Source organism: Gymnoscopelus microlampas (genome assembly GCF_963454915.1).
Source record: "Gymnoscopelus microlampas genome assembly, chromosome: 3".
NCBI lineage: Eukaryota > Metazoa > Chordata > Actinopteri > Myctophiformes > Myctophidae > Gymnoscopelus > Gymnoscopelus microlampas.
The window spans coordinates 24,151,557-24,171,968 of record NC_139940.1 but is presented as its reverse complement, the minus strand read 5'-3'; the positions used below and the strand labels follow the sequence as shown (position 1 = coordinate 24,171,968).

The 20,412-nt window shown below is 39.8% G+C and overlaps 2 protein-coding genes and 1 long non-coding RNA gene across 4 annotated transcripts; 1 reads left to right on the top strand and 2 right to left on the bottom strand.

Moving 5' to 3' along the window:
* Window positions 1-25: 25 nt before the first annotated feature.
* Window positions 26-3,017, bottom strand: LOC311042683 (protein rapunzel-like). Its single transcript, XM_084053578.1, has 3 exons — window positions 2,882-3,017; window positions 1,687-2,183; window positions 26-1,456 (listed from the first exon to the last, which is right to left on the bottom strand). Exons 2-3 carry the CDS (start codon window positions 2,178-2,180, stop codon window positions 769-771), a joined length of 1,182 nt encoding a protein of 393 aa, XP_083909704.1. The 5' UTR covers window positions 2,181-2,183; window positions 2,882-3,017; the 3' UTR covers window positions 26-768.
* Window positions 2,945-18,873, top strand: LOC311042685. 2 transcript variants are annotated; one of them, XR_014600534.1, is made up of 4 exons: window positions 2,945-3,132; window positions 10,595-10,666; window positions 11,328-12,386; window positions 15,369-18,873. It is a non-coding gene; the product is annotated as an uncharacterized lncRNA (long non-coding RNA). The 2 variants fall into 2 exon arrangements; XR_014600535.1 differs by lacking the exon at window positions 2,945-3,132 and adding an exon at window positions 3,155-3,419.
* On the bottom strand, window positions 5,627-11,787 carry rpz (rapunzel). The gene is made up of 3 exons (XM_084053579.1): window positions 11,730-11,787; window positions 9,106-9,182; window positions 5,627-8,084 (listed from the first exon to the last, which is right to left on the bottom strand). The coding sequence occupies exon 3, from the start codon at window positions 8,042-8,044 to the stop codon at window positions 7,364-7,366; it is 681 nt and encodes a 226-aa protein (XP_083909705.1). The 5' UTR covers window positions 8,045-8,084; window positions 9,106-9,182; window positions 11,730-11,787; the 3' UTR covers window positions 5,627-7,363.
* Window positions 18,874-20,412: the final 1,539 nt, after the last annotated feature.

The following is a 20,412-nucleotide window of genomic DNA, read 5'->3' as shown; positions in this document are numbered from 1 at the left end:
GCCTGGTTTAGATTCAACAGTAAATGGTTGAGAGTAGTTGGAACACAAGGCACATTGCAGAGATCTGAGTGCCAACTCCTCGCCTCTTGTTTTCACGGTTGAAAAAGTAACCCCCATGCTCCCTTTCAGTGTTATGTAGGCCAGCCTGTCTTGCAGAGACAAAATGGGACTACAGCTCAGCAGCAGATGCAGTATCAGCAAAACCATCTTGTTGGAGCGGTATGGCTGCAGGGTTATTTCTCTTAAGAGCTTGGGGGGTGCGTCTCTGTGCGCAGTAAAAGCATGCACTATTATAATTTTATACATTATAGGCTAGAGTGAAATATACTGTGGGAAAAAAGTGGTTTTGAGTGAGGTGGTAACTCTTCAATATTATAAAGATGAATAGATGGTAGTCTTTACAGCGCTAGTGTGTAAATAATTCAACAGCTAACACAACATACATTTATAACATTGAAATATTGATGTTTTTGTTCATAATTACAAGCAGTAAGTAAATCATCAAATGATGTTGATCATAAATTTGAGAGCCTGTTTATAAAATTCAATTCTCAGTGAGAAGATAAGGAACCATTTAAAGTTATGTTATTAGCTACAATAAATACTATTTCTTATCAATACTTTTCATGGACTTGGATAGCAAGTCTGTTCTACTTCAACAATTAAGCATAGTTAAGCAAGCATTTTGGTATTATCATGGTATTTTTTATAACACAATATATTATTTATTGTTCCCACATGGTGTTATAGTATTAATATTTGTCATTTTCACTCAGAATGCACACACACTGCTACATTCTTGTGTCTTTCCCAGTAGTGGCAGTCTTCTGGAAAGCTCCATGCTGCCACACTTTCTTTGTGGCGACTAATGGCGTGAATGACAAACCCACAGAACTGCTTCTCCAACACCTCCACTATCGCCTGGGAACCTTTCTTTGACAGGCCCTCCATTACCTGCTGAATGCAGTCACGAGGCACCGGCTGTGGACTAGTGCTGTAGGACACCACCAGGTTAGTATTGTTAACCTGGAGTACCTCAAACTTGTTCTGACCAGCTACATGATGGAAATGCTCCCCAGCTCGCCAATTCCGGTAGGTGCTTCCGGAGTCGTTAATCACTCGTACCGACCAGCTGACCCAGTCATACTTGCCTGTCAGAAATTTGAGAAGTTCCTGGGCATTATCTTGAAGATTTGGGTCTTCTTTCTGTTGGAGGAAACGTTGGGCATCCAGTTCGGCTTGCACTGGGAAGGCTGCTACGCAGGCCTCGATGGTTGCCTTCATTTTGGACTCTACTTCTTCAATTTTGCTGTTCCAGTCTCTGATTTTGTCCTGTTCATCATCAGGACAGTCGGGCAGGGCACAGTGACCCAACAGAGCAATCAAACCCAGGCAGAACAGTTCCTTCATCTGAACACAGAAGTCTTCCAGCAGGCGCCTGTTTTTTGCAACATACCTGCAACATGGTTGGAATCGTTTTAGACTGCATTCATATTTTAGGCATTTAACTGATACTTTTGCATTGTATTCAGGGTCCAGGGACAATAAGAATACATCCATGTTGTCATCATTACAAGCAACCAACATAAAGGATGTTCTGAGCCAATGCAATTGCTGTAGATGATATTAGTATTGACAACAAAAGTTAACACACAAGGTAGCAATAGTTGCATAGTCTAATTTTACCTTTCCACCACCTCCAATACAGACTCCCCAAAGGTGTTGTTTCCCATCAGAGCATCATACAACACATAGAGATTCTTCTCTCCTCCTGTGTTGGCGAAGTGTTCCTTAAAAAGCCTGATCTTAACATGTCTGAACTCATGTCTGGCCTCCAGGATGTCCATGTACTTCCTGAACTGGTTCCTGATGTTCTCTTCCACAGAAAAGTACTGGGAATCCAATCGCCCTTTCTTGATCTCGCAGTCAATGTCATCCAGCTGGTTGGAGAGCACATCGAGGCTGTTCCGCACAGTCAGGAACTGCTCCTTGACGTAGAAGACCTCTTTGCTCTGAACATTGTCCATGGCCAGTCTTAAGACAGGTGCTGCGGCCTCGCATATGGGGAAGAACTCCCCCACAGCGCTGGCTAGCACCTCAGATCCCCTCTCGAACATCTCCATCACTGCTTCAATGGCTTTCTTCTTCTGGGCCACGACCTCTTCCAACTGACTTGTCATGGTCTGAAAGGGGATTATGAAGGTCAAATAATATTGTATTAATAGTTCACATAAGTGTGGTGGTATTCTTCTCTGTAATAACAGGGGGGGGGGGGGCAAATACAATACCAGCAGGGTTTCAGTCAAGCATATCATGATTGATTGATAGATGACTGTTATTATGTATAAATATTCAGTATATGACCATGACACATCATGTGACATGAATTGCCCTTGTGTCTGTCTATGACTTCACTGCAGAGCAGACCAAGGCCAAACCATCTTTAAAAATCTCCTTTCATCCTTGCCTGCAACCTGTCATAAATCACTGTGTCCTCCCTGACCAGACGTTTGCATCAACATGGTACCACAATTAAGAAGACAGAGATGGACGCCTGCAGACGCTGCGTCATGGCGATATGATGACATGACATGGACATCACATTTCTTTACAAATCATATTGTAAATATATGACAAATTTCCATTATTTTAATGAACACAATCAATGGCTCAATTGCACCCAAATTAACTAATCCATTCAAGTTAGGACTACAATGAGCAAAAACAGCTTTGTACATTTGTGAAGGAAAAAATCCAAAATATCCCGTGTCAAATGCATGCGCACCTAAAAGAAAGAAAGCCGCAGTGGAATTTTACGCACGAGTATCCTGGGGGAGAAACAGACACACCTCACTATTATTTTTTTTGTTTTTTGTTTTACCTCTCTTGGTGGATGAGAAGTCCGTTCCTCTGATTTCTGTTCCTGAACGAAATGGGTCGAATTTGTCCTTCACGCCAGATCAGCTCCAACAACAGCTGCAGTCAAGTTTCACCCCCAAGTTTAGGGACAATTCCCACGGTTCTCCTTTTCGCCGAGGAGGGGTCCAAAAAGCAGATCCACTGAGAGGAGGGGTTCAAAAAGCAGATCCACTGAGGAAGATGCACAGATTGCACACCCTATATCTGCAATATGTGAGTATGTGCAAAGGAGAGAGAGAGAGAGAGAGAGAGAGAGAGAGAGAGAGAGAGAGAGAGAGAGAGAGAGAGAATGTAAAGAAGAAAAAGAGCGCACTATAATGTTCTGCCATGTTCTGCTTCTGTCCGTCTGTCACAAATGGGTGATTCTTTTCCTTCCCCAGTGATATTTTTGTTGCCATAAATACTTTTTTATTGGTTTATTTTTGTGGTATTGCGCACTTAACGCAAGTCATAAAAATGGAATTTGATGTCTAGCTTTTGGATTATTCAACAAATTTGAGGTAAGAAACAGAAAACTATACTGTAATGACATTTTCCAGCATTGGAATCGATTGCTTGATAAGCTATATATGTCAATTTACAAGTAGTATACAATTACTGCCATAGCCTACAATCGTGCGTAATATGATGACATTTTCTACGAACACCTGTTTTATTTAAATGTAGGGCTATATGTATGTTTAACCCATAAGAAAAGAAAACACTTTTTTATTATTTTATCATTTTATTATTCTTCAGTCATAATAGGAAATATGGCTCTAGCCAAGGCTATGCCAAGGCCATGTTTTTTAATATATTTTTTTATCTAAACGGCTCATAACTATCGATCTAAGCCCCCCCCCCCCCCCCCCCGTCTCTGTGCGCACACGACGCGCCCTGTGAGCGTCCAAGCAGAACCAACCTCATCTAAAAATCTAAAAGAAGAAATGATTTACAATGGGTTACTTGCTTTGCATTATTATAGATGCGAATTCGACTCGTGAACATTTCGTTGTATTTTAGGTCTAGCTACTATCTGGACCCTTTGCCCATTTTGAGTTCCATCACAGGTAGATTATGGCATCACATCACGGGCTATGCGCATGCAGCCTACTGGTCGTGTAGGCACTAGGCAGTGGTGGAAAGTAATTAAGTACATTTACTCAAGTACTGTACTTAAGTGCAATTTTGAGGTATTTTTTACTCTACTGGAGTATTTCCAATTTTCAGTAGCCTACTTTTACTTCTACTCCACCAGGCCTACACCTCAAAGGCAAATATTGTGCTTTTACTCCACTACAATTATTTGAAAACTTTAGTCACTACTACTAGTTACTTTGTAGATTTTGATTATTATTACAAAACATACATTAACCATCTACAAGCTCACAATGCCTCAAGATGCAAGCGTTGTGAGGTTGTAGATCTGCTATTTTCAAAAGATATTTATACATTTTATACAGCTAAAAACGTGTGAAATGGCCAAATGGGGCAACATTATGCATAATGAGTACTTTCTACTTTTGGTAGACCTACTTTAAGTACATTTTGATACGTTTGTACTTTAATTCAAGTAAATGTTGAATTCTGGACTTTTACTTGTAACAGGGTATTTCTACATTGCAGTATTGGTACTTTTACTTAAGTAAAACATGTGAGTACTTTTTCCACCACTACGTGTAGGTCGACCTCATAGCGGTCGTCAACCCATAATGCAGGTTAGGCAGGCACTGCAACCTTTTATGTAGGCCAGCCAGCCAGTGCCATTTGTAAGTGAAATGCTTTTTAAAACGCAGTTCGTTTTGCTGAACTAGCCCATTAAAATTGCCTACTTGGGTCAATAAATAGCATACCAAATACCTTCCATAACCCCTTCTCAATAATCGAAAGGGGATTTTGCTTTGATTATGGATGGGAATAGCCCTACGGTCCCCACATGATTTTGGAGGGGTTCCCAGATGACAGTGAAGTGACAATTTAAGGACTTTTAAGACCTTTTTAATACCTAAAAAAATAAATATATATATTTCTACATCAAAAGTAATCAACAAACCATAGCATACTATAACAACTGGCCAAATTATCAAATAATATACACATTGTGAGCTTGTAGATCGGCTATTTTCACAATATTTATCTGTGGAACCTAGTCAAACTAAATTGAATGCCTCAACTATATTCCAAGTGCTTATCAGGGGGGTCGCGGCCTGAAAAGGCTACACCACAGATTAATCACTGGTTTTGGCAGGAGATGATGTTTGTCTGGTCTGGTAGGCTACTGGGCTGATCAGCCTGGTTACTAGTAGATTGTGTTCCAAGTTGATAAATTCAGTGCGCAAGGAGAGTTGTTCACAATAGTGAGGTAATAGTTCCACCTTGTGGACGCGTTGTTGAACTGCATCATTGCTTATTTATCTCTTTTTGTATGGATGTAGGTAAATGCAAATTCCTTCCCTGCATGCAAATTACATCCTTTTCTTTTGAACCTCTTTCTGTTTCGGGTTCCTCATCTTGCTTAAAAGGAGGAGTAAATCTACAGAATGTATGCTGCCACTAGATAATAATAGTGTCCCCTTTCAATCGATTTACTATTTGCCAATTAAGTCTGCTAATACACTTTTGTTTAATGCTTTCATTTAGACTGAGATCTAAATGTTTGCTCTTTATTTGCATGATGCAAACTGATGCTTTTTTTTTGCATACAAATGAATGACTCCAACTTCAAACATTTCCCTAGGCTATATTTATTTATCTATATCGTTCTGCATAGTATACAACCAGGCAACATAGATCCATTACAAAATTGGCAAAATATATTCACAAACTTAACATTCCAAAGAGCTCCATACCCTCCCCCCAGCATTTACATAATAATTATACTTAGCAGTTGTCACATTATAAAGCAATGCCATGTAACATACAGTATAGATATCAGAGTATAGTTGTGTATCATGACAGCATTAATGGATCACAAAGTAAAGTTGTCAAACTGTACTTGTAAAAAAAAATAAAAAAATGTCAACCTCTCACTGATGAGGGATTAACAGTAAAACCTAAAAAGTGGAAAGCTCAATTTCTTATCAAGTTCCGCAGCAAGACAAAAATCCTTAAATTACATCAAAATCTAGGCAGATGTATTTAGGCACTGTTGGTCTGACTGACAAGCAAGTGCATGGGACGATTATGAAATACGGAAACTGATGTTATATTTATCCTAACGACAAAATAACAAATAGAAATAACAGTCAAATGGTAAATTCCTCTGATTAAAACTGATCAAATCAAATAAACCACACCTCATACATCATTAGTGTTAAACTACAGTGTTCTGTTACAATTGAAATCTTTATATGGGGCAACGGTTACCACTGTGGATAGATAAAAAGAACAACAATGGAAGCACATTCAAAGCAAATGTATACTTTGACCTATTGTTTTACAAGACATGTTCAACTAGCTATTGTCCATATGTATCTTTATGATATATAAGTGTTTGTTGTGGCTGCCATATGTCTAGTATGTATTAGTGTTGTAATCAGCTATATGTAGTGTCAATACACAAAGGGAAATCAGAAACACTAAAATAATGTAAAATGTTTTTTTTAGTGTTCAATGACAGTTAGATATTCTGACCTGTAAATAAAAGCAAAATTATACAAAATATCAAACTCTGTATATGCATAGCACAGTGAACATTAAGAAGCTCACTAAAGTTACATTCATAACTTTGAAAACTTTGGGATGATGATTTTAAATTCCTTTTTTCTTTTGGTCACAGCATTTTATTAGATTGATTTGCCCATAAAGCCAAACCCAAAATTCTCTGTTCCTACTGTACTGCTGCCCTCTAGTGGTTGTACATGCATTTGACAAACGGCCTCTTGTTAAATCCTTTGGTGAGGACCATTTCACTGAATAATTGTCAATACAAATTACATTGAATTACTTGAAAGCAATGTGACAACTTTTTTTAAAGTGCATTTGTTTCTTTAGTGAATCATTTCTTCACCAAGTTATCATAGGTATTGAAGCGTAGATATGTGGATATGAACCAGTAAAATAATGTATTCGCAATATCTAGCTAGCCAAACCAAATACGTACAGTATATGCCCTGGTCAATTGTCCTATGTTAGTGTTTAATGAGTTTTGTGTAAGCACAAACATCTCATGTACTGTATCCTGTGTCATCTAAGAATTCAATATGGAGATAAATGACTGTTGATTATAATTGAATAAGAAAACTTCATAAACTATACATATACATATGAAATAGCATTCACCTCTATGATTAATATGCTCATTCACACTAGTTTTCTTCTAGTGAGTGTGGATGCATACCCAGTACTCAGTGAGGGCAGAAGATGGCAGGATATAGCAGAAGGAATCTGCAGGATAGATGGGAATGTGGACAAAGTCCTAAATATCAAGGACAGGTAGCAGAAGTGAGATAATGCCTCCTCTTCCTCACTTGCACCTCTGCAGAGCCTCCTGCATCTTCTCCTGCACATGCTCCATCTTCTCGGCCCACTCCTCGCTCAGGCCCTCTTCGTCATCTCCAATGATGGCGGCGTAGCCCATGAGGGCGATGAGGCCGATGCAGAAGAGGTAAGTGAGGCGGGTGCAGAGGCGCTCCATGGTGCAGCGGTCACCCTGCGAGTGCTTCAGGTACACTTCCAGGATGGGTCGGCTGAAGATTTTACGCTTGCCTACCACGCCCTCGTAAAGGGTGTGCAAGTTCTGGTCGCCGAGGTCGTTGCTGTAGCTCGCCTCAAAGTCGTCTTTCTTGCGCTCCCGGAGCTCGGGCCGCGCCTCCACCATCTCCATGAACTTACGGAACTGGTTCCGCAGGTTATCCTCCACCTTGGAGTACTGGCCATCAACTGTTTCCTTCTTGATCTGCAACAGGGCATTGTGGTTCTGCCGGGACAGGTCGTCGAGGGCACGGTTGACACTGCCAAATTCGCGCTTCAGAGTGCGGATGTCTTCATCATCCACGTGGTGCAACACCACCCGGATAAGGGAGCCAGCCACGCCGAAAATAGGGTTCACCACGGCTGCTGCCGAGGAGATAGTGGCTACACATTCCAGTACCTTTATCAGGCCCTGCTTCAGCTTGGCCTTATCATCCTCAATCTCTTCTGACATGATGGCGAGGTCACCTATGCTGCGATGTCAATATGAACCTCTATAAGACACAGAGACATGAACAGAATGATGTGCATACTAATCAGTTACCGTTCACCACTCATTCATCAGTGGTGCATTCCTTTTGTGAGATCACAATTTTAACCACCGTCATGTCCTCTGACACGTCACTTGATGACGTCGCGTCTACGTAATTTCGGTTTCGTGTTATGTCAGATGCAGTTGCCTCTGCAACAACCACAATTTGAACCATACTTCATCATATGTCAAACAGTGAAAATAGCTGATGATCAGCTATTTTTTAAGATTTAAATTTGGATTCTTTTTTATGTTGGACATTTTCACATAAAGGTGGTCTTAAGTCTTTAGGTGCTGCTTTCTCTCGATCAGAATGTATTCTGCTACATGGCAAACGTTTGTCTATGGATGCCTTATATGGGGAGGGCCTGCAGTGTGTCTCATGAACAGCTGTTTCACAGCAGCTGCATAGAATCATTATGACAAGACCAACCCAAGAAATAGCCACATTTCTTTTTTTATGGGGGGATTTCTTTATACTGTAGTACATTTTAGTTTTATTTCTACGCAAGCAGGTTTATTTGCAAGTCAGAATGCCTTTATTGGGAAGCTGTGTGGAAGTCCTTGCCACGACCACCCCCCTCCCCTGTTTTTGTTGATTAATATTGAATCCCCCAAAAACCAATCAATTGAGAAGCCTCTGTAAATTTGTAATTGGCATAATTCAATGCCTCCTTTATGTATGCAATTATTTTATGGAAGTTTTACTGATTTACTTGGATGGTACAATGGAGACACACAGGATGGCAATGACAGAGAGAAGAGATTAAATGCAACATATACTGTCGGTCTCTGGCAGCCGGGAATCGATTCAGGGAAATTTCAAGTACGTGGTTGTCATTCTACCAAGACACCCTAATTTCAAATGGACAATGACAGTCTACTCTACTTAAATGTGCTATACTGAGATGGACATTAGCTTTATTTTAGGTGAAACTCAGGGAAGAGAGACAGAGTAATCTTTTCCTGTTGTAATGCCTTACATTTAAATTCTTTTGAAGCTCACAAAGAGGTCTTGTCCTTTGGATGAGGAAGGGTTTAGTCTTGGGAAAGATGATGCCTAAAACACAAAATACATAATAAGAGAGAGAACAATTATTTCACATCAAGACCAATGTTTTTTAATTTGCCTTATACTATCACCAAATGCTGTGGCCACGTCAAATGCATAATAACAAAAGGAATACAATTTAAATGTTAACCATTATGAAGGCATCTCTGAAGCAGGAAGTCAACTAACTGTTGTTCCTGACTGGATGCAGACTTCGGCAATGAAGGAGTTAAGTTATTTTTGTTAACATAGCAGCTGTCCACGGAGCACTGGAATACTTCAGCACCAGGCAGTTTTCAATGAGTTTCTATGGAGGGAACAGATAGCTCCCGAACAGCGATGGTAGCATCAGTAGGCTAGCAATGGCATGTTGAATGAGTAGTAATTCTAGCAGCACACAGATAGCACACGACTACAGCAGCCCCTACGCACTCAAATGCTGAGTGTTAATTCAACTCTTTAAGTGTAAAATTGTTCTTAAAGAGAGTGAAATAGTCAGTAGGGTTAGTCAGTAGGGATTTAACCATTTAGCCTAATGTTTACAAAAACAGGCCACTGCACTCAGTTGTCTCGACAGTAAATGTACTGGTTTTATGCGGGTCAGCTATGTGTCTGGTGGCTGCAGGGCTATATTTAGCCGGCCACAGGAGTGTTAGTAGTGCAGAGAGGAGTCAGGTCTGAGAACATGCTCATTCATTACACCTCACTGACTTTGACTTACAATTATAGCATACAGAGCAGTGCCATGCTTTATCGCAGCTATCACAAACACCTACCACACTGAGATTACAACATGGTTGAACACATGTGAGCCTTGACTGTGGGCTCAGGCAGTGAATGACACACATAGGTTGCAAAAGTTCAAGCAGGGAGCAGAAGCAAAGCCCAGTAACGCAAGGAACACCCTGCTTTGACTTCAGTGGGCTGATGTTGCTTAATATGCATGTCCACCAGAGGGGGCAGTGATTACACTTACAATGCCCCACAACCCCACCTGCCTCTTATGTTTCAGCACCAGTAGAATGGACTGAGAAGCAAGGATGGTCCTTAAGGATTTAACCCTTTATCTTCAAGTTAATATTAGTTGATGTGCTTAATAAGTTATCAGTGGTAGTATGAACAGATTTTTATTGACAGATTTATTGGTGGTGGTCGTGGAAGAACAAGGCACTTGCGAAATGATGTAAGGCCTGAACCCATACTCATGACTCATGAGATTTGTATTTAAGAGACTTTGCTTAAGGTTAAATATTGCTTTTCTATTGCCCTCTTCTGCTTTCTACTATCAGAGTGGTTTACTATTTATTTTTACATGGCCGCTACTAAATGTGTTTTTTAATTTGTAATCAAAGTATTTTAATGTCATGAGGTTAAGAGATTTTGTTTTTGTGACATATCTTTTTTTGTTAATGTCTTCACAGATGGTGTTCCACATGAATGAACATGCATCCCATGGATTCCTCAACCAAGTACCAGAACCCAGCTGTTTAAATGTAGGTAATGAAAGGGTTAATCGTTTGTTTTTGTTTTTTTGCCTGTAGGGCCTGTCTGAAACTTCAAAATTGTCAGGTATATATTTAGCACCAAGATAATCTTTTTGCAAATTAGCCAAGATTTGGTACTGATGTAGCACAAATTGGAGAAAAAGTTGTTTAAATAAGCAGAATGTGTGAACAGTGGTGTAAAAGGCAACTTTTACACCACCTTTCTCTTTGGGACAACCAATTACTGGTGTGTTCAAGTCTGGGCCTTAAAGTAAAATGGATACAACAGCACTTCTAAATCTAAATCCATAAATCCTGGTTTGATTCATATTGTACTACAATTATATCTACCAAAATTAGATCAAACCAAAGTTAAATGTTGTTATATATGCAATTATCTTACTCAAATAGGAATTGTTTGTAAACAGAGTTGCTGTAGTTCACTAATCAGGAAGTAGCCAGTTGTTTTCACCAGTCCCCAGTTCAGTGGAGAGGCCATCTTGAATTATTTTCTCTCTATGATCATATGCTAAGCTAATCGAAATCCAGATACAATCTTACATTTAAAAAATAATAATCTAAAAGTATGATTTGCATGTTCATGGCTTATTTGAATGTTTTTCCCTGCCACCCAGGCTTGTACCATGACAGTTCTCTCTTTATTTTGCAGTACTGACTTCTGGCAGTTGAGACACTTGAAGAACAACCTTGAGCCAAATAAAGTTCAAACAATATATAACCTAAAGTAGACTAAACTCAACAACAGACGTTCTTCCGTAGGGTTTGATGTGTTTGAGTACTCAAATCAAGTCAACAGGCCCTCTCCCAACAGCCAAGAGGCAGAAGGCTGCCTTTCCCATGCTAGCAATGGCTCCCCCTAGCCGTCTTTCCATATTTCCTTGTTAATGCACACCATAATGCTCTGTCCCACCCTTATGTATTACACTGTACAGAAACTTAAATACACCTGAAAACCTCTCTTTTGTCGGCTAAATTTGGAGTATACATTGACCATTTGCCTTTTGTCCAACATTGGGCACCATTGGCCATGGGAAAAGATAGGATTCCTTACCTTTTAAGTATCTCTCTCTAATACACCTCCCTCTCCAATGTCCCAAACACGAATGCCTCTTCTTCTTCCCAGCAATCCCTGCAAAAAAGGAAACGTCCATGTAGGTTGAATGTGTAGGGGTGTTCAAATTTGACTAAACCATTGCCATACACTTCCAAGGGCCCAAAATGTCCAGAAAGGGCCCAATTTAGCACATAGTCACACATGCTCAAAAATGCCCTTTTAAAAGGTTTTCAATGGGCTCAGATAGTGAAGCCCACTCCTCAAATACATTCTGACCTCCCCCTAAGATTTCAACTTATTCTGGTCCATCCAGTAGTCATACAGTCCATACTAAGAAGCAATTGTCAGTCAGTACACTGCTGCGTATTCAGAGACTTTCCACTGCATCTTGTGCATTTGCCAAGCCCTGGAGCATCTTTGGGTGGACCAAAAGGCACCATTTTGTGGGGAAATTATTAAAAGAGACCCTTTCAGAATGGATTTCACAAAGAAAATTAGAAAGAAAACGTTTTCTTTTAGATAGGACCCAAGAAAACCAATGGAAATCTACGTTTCCAAATACACCTCTCCAAAAGTGCACAGGTGTATCCACAGCTGCAGAGAGCTCTCCAAAAGCTCTAGAGGGAAAAATAGAAGATTCTTCTGTCTAAAAAGGTAATTATTGAACATTATTTTACCATATGATAAAGGTTTTGGGCTATTATCACATTTGAGATGCATTTAAGAACAAAAAAAACAAAAAATGTAACCAAAAGGCACGACCTGAAATGCACCAGTTATTTATCACTGAATTAAAAAAATATTTGTTTTGTAGTGGGTTTGATATTTGTTCAGTATATAGCCTAAACTGAACACTTATCAGAATAATGAGTTTCAAAATCAAGTTGGCAAATAACGTGGTGCCGCTGGATTAATTTAATAGGCTGCAGCTTTGCGCCAATGTGGAGCTGAAAGGAGAATACTCCTGGATAATAATAGCCCTACTCACTCCAAAAAAAAATACTCAGACCAGTAAAATAAAATGATCAAATAAAAAAAAGAAAATAGGCCTAAATGGAATATAGGCAAAACCGAGCAAAATCCTTCCGAAAAAGAACCCCACGAAATGTCAAAAGAGAGCATGTGATCTTCGACGCCTTTCAAAAATGCCCAATGCAAATTCTGTTAACACCACAAGCAGGGATTTGAATGAAACCCACGGAGAGGCAGAATGCTACTAGTATTTCCACAGCAAAAACATAGAGCAAAATAGATAGGCGTTTGTTTTCCTTAATGTCCAGATCTGTCTCCAGTATGTAGTAGGATAGATCCATCCGTCAACTGACAACATCTAGCCTATAGTATCAGCAGCCTTGTTGTGGACGTTAGAGAATTGCTATTTGAAATAAAACACGAGTCTGCATGTTAAACTACATAGTCGTCCACATACCTGCTCGGAAACGAAGTCAGTGACGTATAAGTAAGCAATATTTCTTAAATAAAACGGGCGCTGTGTGTGTGTGCGCCCGTTGCGCCACAGTTTCCAAATGACAACCACAGAGTGTAGAAGGTGCAAGGCTGCACGGCACGCGACTCACTGGTAGTGGTGGAAAAAGTACTCAAATGTTTTACTTAAGTAAAAGTATCAATACTGCAATGTAGATATACTCCGTTACAAGTAACAGTCCGGTAATCAACATTTACTTGAGTAAAATAACAAAAGTACTGGCATCAAAATGTACTGTCAGTACCAAAAGTAAAAGTAGCCTACTCATTGTGCAAATCTTTTGAAAATAACAGATCTACAAGCTCACAATGCGTTGCAACGCATTGTGAGCTTGTAGATCTGCTATTTTCAAATGGCCGAAATGTATGCAGGGCAGAAGAGGTTAATGTGTCTTTTTGTAATAATAATCAAAATCTACAAACGTTAACTAGTAACTAAAGTTTTCAAATAATTGTAGTGGAGTAAAACGTACAATATTTGCCTCTGAGATGCAGTGGAGTAGAAGTAAAAGTACTGAAAATTGGAACTACAGTTAAGTAAAAAAAAATATCTCAAAATTGTAATTAAGTAGGCTACAGTACTTGAGTACATGTGTAGCCTACTCCGTTACTTTACACCACTGGTGCTGTCAGCTGCTGCTACAGTCTGGCGCACGGCTGTCGCTATTGTTCATCAGCCGCTGCAGCTGTTATTCCATTCCACAGACCTTGCTTTCACAACGACAAGTAGACAAGTCAAAGCATTAGTAGTCTACACACGTGACACGATGATAAATAGACTACGTAGATAATCCGTTTGATGATAAGCTTGCCTTGTGCAAGTTGAGTTCGTTGTGCGGTCAACATCATGCGCAATATTTATGTTTACCAATGCACCCTCTGTTGCAAAACGCCATTAGCGTAGCCTAGGGGGGCGGCAGACAGTAGGGCTTGTTTGTGGTTCCTCATCTCTATCTCCCAAGCGTGTTTTAGGTTGACACAGCAGACACACTCAGTGTGTAAACCTCAAACACGCTTGGGAGATGGCGATATCTAACAAGTTAGCCAGTTGTCAGAATGCACATCAACTCAGATGAAATTCAGAATATATATTATGTAAACTGTCTTTATTAAAGGCTACAATGTCAAATTGGATAGAGACAGGCAATGCCAAGACACATTTTGTGGTTGATTATTTAAAAAATCACACCTGTGTGAAGGTAGCGGCGCCTTTGATACATTTTGTCATCAATAAGTGTTTATAATGTGTTTATAGCCACGTGTCACGTGAAGCTTGACCAATCACTTTGTTGACGTGTCTGACCAATCAGAACGTTGACGCAAAAGCCAGGTATAGAGGGCTAATATCCGCTCGCGCCGCTAAAAATAATTTATTCAGAGATGAAATTTGTAATTTGTTATGTTTATGTGCTATCAGTGGCTATTTTATTTTTGGTATCAGTTTTTGGTTAAGGTGCCCAAAGAAGAGTTTACAGAGGTCTGATTGAATGCAATTTGTAAATGCAAAAACAATCTTTACACAATATTTGCTATATCAGGGTTTATTTAACCACTAGGCCTATTTATTGTAATCATTTTACAGCAGTTGTCTCTAACTGATAAGGAATGAATTATGATTATGATTCTAGTTGGTATGTTAAATCATTCACTGATTTGTTGCTGGATGTCCTAAAATTCTATAACATATCAATAAATATAATATTTAATCGATCTATGAAAAATATTTAGCGAAATTCTGTGTATAGAAGTTTATATATTATTTGATTGTAGGTGCATGGCATCAGAAGTGCTCATAGAATGCTACGAGCAACCCCAAAAGCATTCAAGCAGTCTTTCTGAGCTACATACTGTAACTTGAGAGAATATAGCAAATCAATGTGAACACATTGGCTATTCTTAGCCAATCATTATTACATCAGTGCACTTCATTAAAATACAGCAATGCTCAAATGCTCAAATATATTTTAAGTTGGTATTCAATAGGTTTTATATACTGTATATAGAGTATATATATATCTCCAGGGACACCAGAGGGTAACCATTAAGGATTAGCAGAGAGCCCCCCCCCCCCTTATTTTATTTTGTGTATTACAATAACAGGTCAGTAACCCATATTTCCTATCTCTCAATTTATCGATTACATTTCCGTAGGGTTCAGGTCATCCTGCCCACAGGAGAAGATGGCTTCAGAGCGGTGCATATGGGGCGGCAGTAGCGGTGCAGAGCGGCCGCTTGGGAACCCGGAAGGTTCCCAGTTCGATCCCCGGCTCCCCCAGAGTTAGTGTCGAAGTGTCTTTGCGCAAGACACTGTACCCCTAATTGCTCCCGATGAGCAGGTTGGTGCCTTGCATGGTTTCCTCCGCCATCGGTGTATGAATGTGTGAATCATTGTAAAGCGCCTTGGATAAACGTGCTATATAAATGCACCATTTACCATTTTATGGGCATTACACATACTCCACACAAATCTGGAGCCCCCCAGGGCTGTGTGCTCAGCCCCTCTTGTACTCCTTGTTCACACTTGACTGTGTGGCCACAATCAGGTCAAACACCATCATAATGTTTGTTGACGGCACCACCGACATTGACCTGATCTAGAGACAAGACGGCTTACAGAGAGGTCCGCCACTGCCCACAGGGTATGGGACTTTTGAACTCATACGCTGTGACCCCCCCAAAACAAACCCCCCCCACACACACACACACACACACACACACACATGCACAGGCTGTCACCCGCTCTGCCTCCCTCTCATGCCTATTGACACACCCACATACTGACAGTATTCATCATAGATATATAAAAGTGTAGATACTGTACTATATCATAAACAACCTACTTCTGTGTTCATCTACTTTGCAAGGGCACCTGATGCCACTTATTGCTATGGAAACAAACAAAGCAGCACGCACATCCGCTCAGTAAAGTACCAGGTGCCGGGCAGAGGTCAGAATCCAAAAACAATAAAGTCCGCCCACTGGATCATGCTCCAAAGTTACAATGTATTTAGCCTCGATCTCCAGGCTTTCAATGTATTGGTTAGGCGGGTGCATATATGAAAAAAAAGCACCTTACCCAAAAAGTATTTTGGTAGTATGTGGTGTCCTGAATAACATACTAAAAGTCTACCAAAGTCTGACCACTTTTAAGGTGTTATTTTCAAGATGGCGTCCAAGATGGGCAAAAAAACGTTAAAATAGCTTAATTCCTTCATTATTTATCCTAGACAAGTACTTTTTGTGTCTAAACCCATGTTTTTGGGGCTTGGGAATCCATTGGACTTGTCCACATTTCAGAGATACAATTAGATCATTGTGAAATCCTATATTTTGTTTGAGACTCCCCTTAATACCCTCTAAAATGGTCACCCGTTTCAAGTTAACTTAACTAATTATATAATAAATGTCCAACAACTTATATTTATTTTTTACTGGAACAAGGCTTTAAGATATCCTCAAAACACAACACAACTAATAGTCACAATTTGCAGAAGGTGGTGGCAGAGAATATTGTCAGTTGCAATATAGTATTGTTTTCAATATCGCCCAAACTAAATTCATCTTTGACTATACATCCCATCCAAAAACAATTTCTTGCATTTTGAACCAATCTCTCTGCACCCCCCCCCCCCCCCTTACCCACCCCACAGGAACTTCATAACTCCTCCCCTACATAAACGAGAATATTAATTTTTCTCGTGGACAAGCGCAGTGTCATCTTGTAGACACACGATTTTGAAAAACATTGAATAGATGTTTATAGAACCTTTTAACACATTAGGAAGGCAATCAGTGTGAGTGTGCAAAGAGAGGGATGGGGTGGTTATGGAGGTTAGTGTAGAGCTGTCAGAACTGGGTGCCTAGACAGAGGGGAGTATGCGGGGGTGGGTCTGGTCTAGAGTTTAGTGGGCCTAGGGTTCCCCTCAGGTCGGAAGAGGGGAGTATGGGGGTTACTGGGTTGCTCCCTGGGCACTTGGAGCACAGAAGAGCAAAGTTAGGAGCCAAGGAGACCCTGAGCTTCTGATCTCCCCCATGTCCGATGTGCAAAACCTCCAACAGAAATGATACGCCATTTCAACAAAGACAGTTCTGCAAACGTTACATGAAAGATAAACTTCTTTGCCAGATCTCACTCCAAGTGGCTTAGAGAGCCTGCGCTCTCCTCGTTCTCAGCTCCTCCAAAAGCAAATTAGCATTTGGGATGCAAACGATTCCCCCCCCCCCCCCATAGTGGTGGTTGTAAGACCTCCACGTGGTGGTGCATGACTGTGTGTCAGGCAGATAAGGGTGTCTATGTCGGACTGGCTCACTGGAGTTGGTGGTGGCTGACCATTAATATTCCCAGGGGCCCCAGTGACTTAACATTATGGCTCAGAGCGTCCTCTCCAGAACAGCTCCAGAACAAACAATTGGTGTATGCCGAAAGCAATGCTTGTTTGTTGGATAGCAGCAGACAGCCCCTTATGGGCGTGGAGGTCGGTTAGATTGGGATTCTATGGGGAGACTGGAGCCCAGGGCGTCATGGGCTGTCCCCTATACGTACCTTCTTGCTGTTACAATTATCCAGAAAAAAAGATCAAGGTTCAAGCTTATTGCCAGCAGTACCAATCATAAAATAAAGACATGTGAAATTAATTTTGCACTACTCACACAACTACTCACAGGAATAAGGAGATGTCTGTGACAAGCAAATCTGAACCTTATCCACGCCACACTCCTCTACCACCCCTGTCTAGACACCCAGTAGAAGACACTAGCTACATGTTGTGATAGCTCTGTACTGACTTGCACACCCTCTCTAGGCCCACAAGTGGCCATTTTTTTCCTACAGAGTGTAGCGTTGTGAGCTTGTACATCGGCTATTTTCACAATGTTTGCCTCTTTCTTACCTAATATTTGAGATAATATATATATAGATAACATAGTCTTAAGAGTAATTCAATTGTAACTTTATAAATGTGCAGATACCCTGTATACACTGCATGTTGGTTTGTTTACTGTTGAGTGAGAAAACAATGTTGCACATTAAGCTAACCATCTGGGGACCCCCCAAAATCATTTGGGGGACCCCCAGTTTGGGAACCAGACACATTTACAAACAAATTGGTGAAGACATTTCTCGGTAAGGAATTTCTTCCAAGATTTGTGTAATATTCCCAGTCTATCACTTGGCAGCCATGTTCTTTTTACAAAATGTCACAGTACCACCCAGTAATAATGAATTTATTCCTTATTGGTATCCAAAGAAATTTTGAAAGCTTCAACAGAATGTGAATTACATGTATAGGTGATGAATTCACCAATCCTGGGCATTATGGCATGTAGAAAAGGGAGAAATGTCCAATTACATTGTTAAATATGCTTATAACCAATTGCTTCAATATTTAATTGTACTTATAATCACTTGACTATAATGTATATATGCTAATTGGATTCCTAGATCACCAAAACATGGGGTTAGGCACCATAATTACTTGTGTAGGGCAAATAATGAAGGAGTAATGGTCTTTTAAGGAACTGGTGGCGGCCATCTTGGAAATTTGACATTTCTAATGATCAGATTTTGGTAGACTTTTGATATGTTATTAAGTACACCTGATACTACAATAAACCATTGAGAAACCTTTTGTTCCAATTTTTTTTGGGTCAAACCATATTTGCACCCGCCTAGGTTTCCACCATTTGGACGTGACGTTTCAAGCCTCACCGGCTGATGAAGAGCCGGTGAGGCTTGAAACGTCACGTCCAAATGGTGGAAACCAATACATTTTAAGTTAAACTTCGGAGCATGATCCAATGTGCAGACTTATTTCTATGGATAATATAACCAACACATCATGGAAGCTCCCATGGATTGATTTAAGTGAATTGATTTATTTTGATTCAATAACAATTAAAGGTAGTGTAAGTAACATGTTTTTGGTTAAAACCAAATGTTTTGTGTGAAAAAGTTAAAGCTCTATATTCTGAATCAAGTATTTGTTCAGTAACAGGGGTCTTTGCAGGTCTTTAATAAACAGAAAATAGATTTTCAGGTGGGTCACCAAATTTCATCCAATTATTAAAGAGTACCCATTTATCAGCTTCAATTTTGATAGTGTTCCAGTTCCAACTTTATTCACTTGTTTATCCTGTATACTGTATGAGTTCTCATACAATCAAATGAACTTGGTATCCCAACCTGAACTTGTTTTGTTTGGTAAAGAGCTGGAGAGGCAGGGGGACTCCTGTTACCGAACAAACACTCTAGAAATGATTCCTAGAATATAGAGCTATTTAACACTTATTTTAACCAAAATATATCACTTACTGCACCTACCGTGTATCACCATGTTTGACACTGGCACTGAAGGAATGGAAAAGTATGTTCTATACATTCATAGATCTATATAGATCTATACATTTTGCACTTTACTGCCACGATGTGCCATCATTGTTGCCAATTTAGTTGTCTCTCTCTCTCTCTCTCTCTCTCTCTCTCTCTCTCTCTCTCTTGTTCTATCCTTATTTTATCTTGCTAATCCTAACCTCTTTTTGGTCTTACATGCCTTGACTTAAATATTTTAACAAGTCTAAATTTTTACTCTAATGAGGAACGCTTAGAGTAAAATCTTTTTACTGCCTACAGTAACTAGTAGGCTACTGATTGTATTGTGAGCACAATAATTAAACCTTGAAACTTGAAATCTGGTGGTATGGCCTGTGTGAGCCACCAGATCTTCCTCTGGGACTCTGATTGGGGCCAGTGTGCCAAATGTGACAAGTGACTCTGAACAAGATCTTGCACACCGCCTTATCCCTTATGCCTAAACCTTTTTTTTTTTTTTACTATTTTTTAAAAACATTTTATTATTGTTCAAATAGAAGATCTACAAGCTCACAATGTGTCGATGTAGATCGCTATTTTCACTGTTCTAAAATGTTTTTCAAAATATTAAAAAACGGCAAGAAAGTATAGGCATAAGGGGTAAGGCAAGATTGGGCCTGTCTTCATGTATTTATTTAAATGTATGTACATTTTTCTTAGTGATGTTGTTCATTAAAATGTGTTAAATGAGCACAGTAATTATTATTATTATTATTATATATTTGTGGTTCATTTAAGGGTTTCATACCCAGGCCAGAGGTCAATCTGCTGAGCTCCTCAGAGGAGATGTGAAGAGGAATTTAGTCTTACTTACCAAATGGGTTCAGA

What these genes read in the sequence shown, in the direction of transcription:
- LOC311042683 (XM_084053578.1), bottom strand. Translation starts at nt 2,180, where the DNA reads ATGACAAGTCAGTTGGAAGAGGTCGTGGCCCAGAAGAAGAAAGCCATT. An exon ending in GTATTGGAGGTGGTGGAAAG is followed by an intron (nt 1,457 to 1,686) that starts GTAAAATTAGAC and finishes ACCATGTTGCAG; the next exon opens with GTATGTTGCAAAAAACAGGC.
- rpz (XM_084053579.1), bottom strand. Translation starts at nt 8,044, where the DNA reads ATGTCAGAAGAGATTGAGGATGATAAGGCCAAGCTGAAGCAGGGCCTG.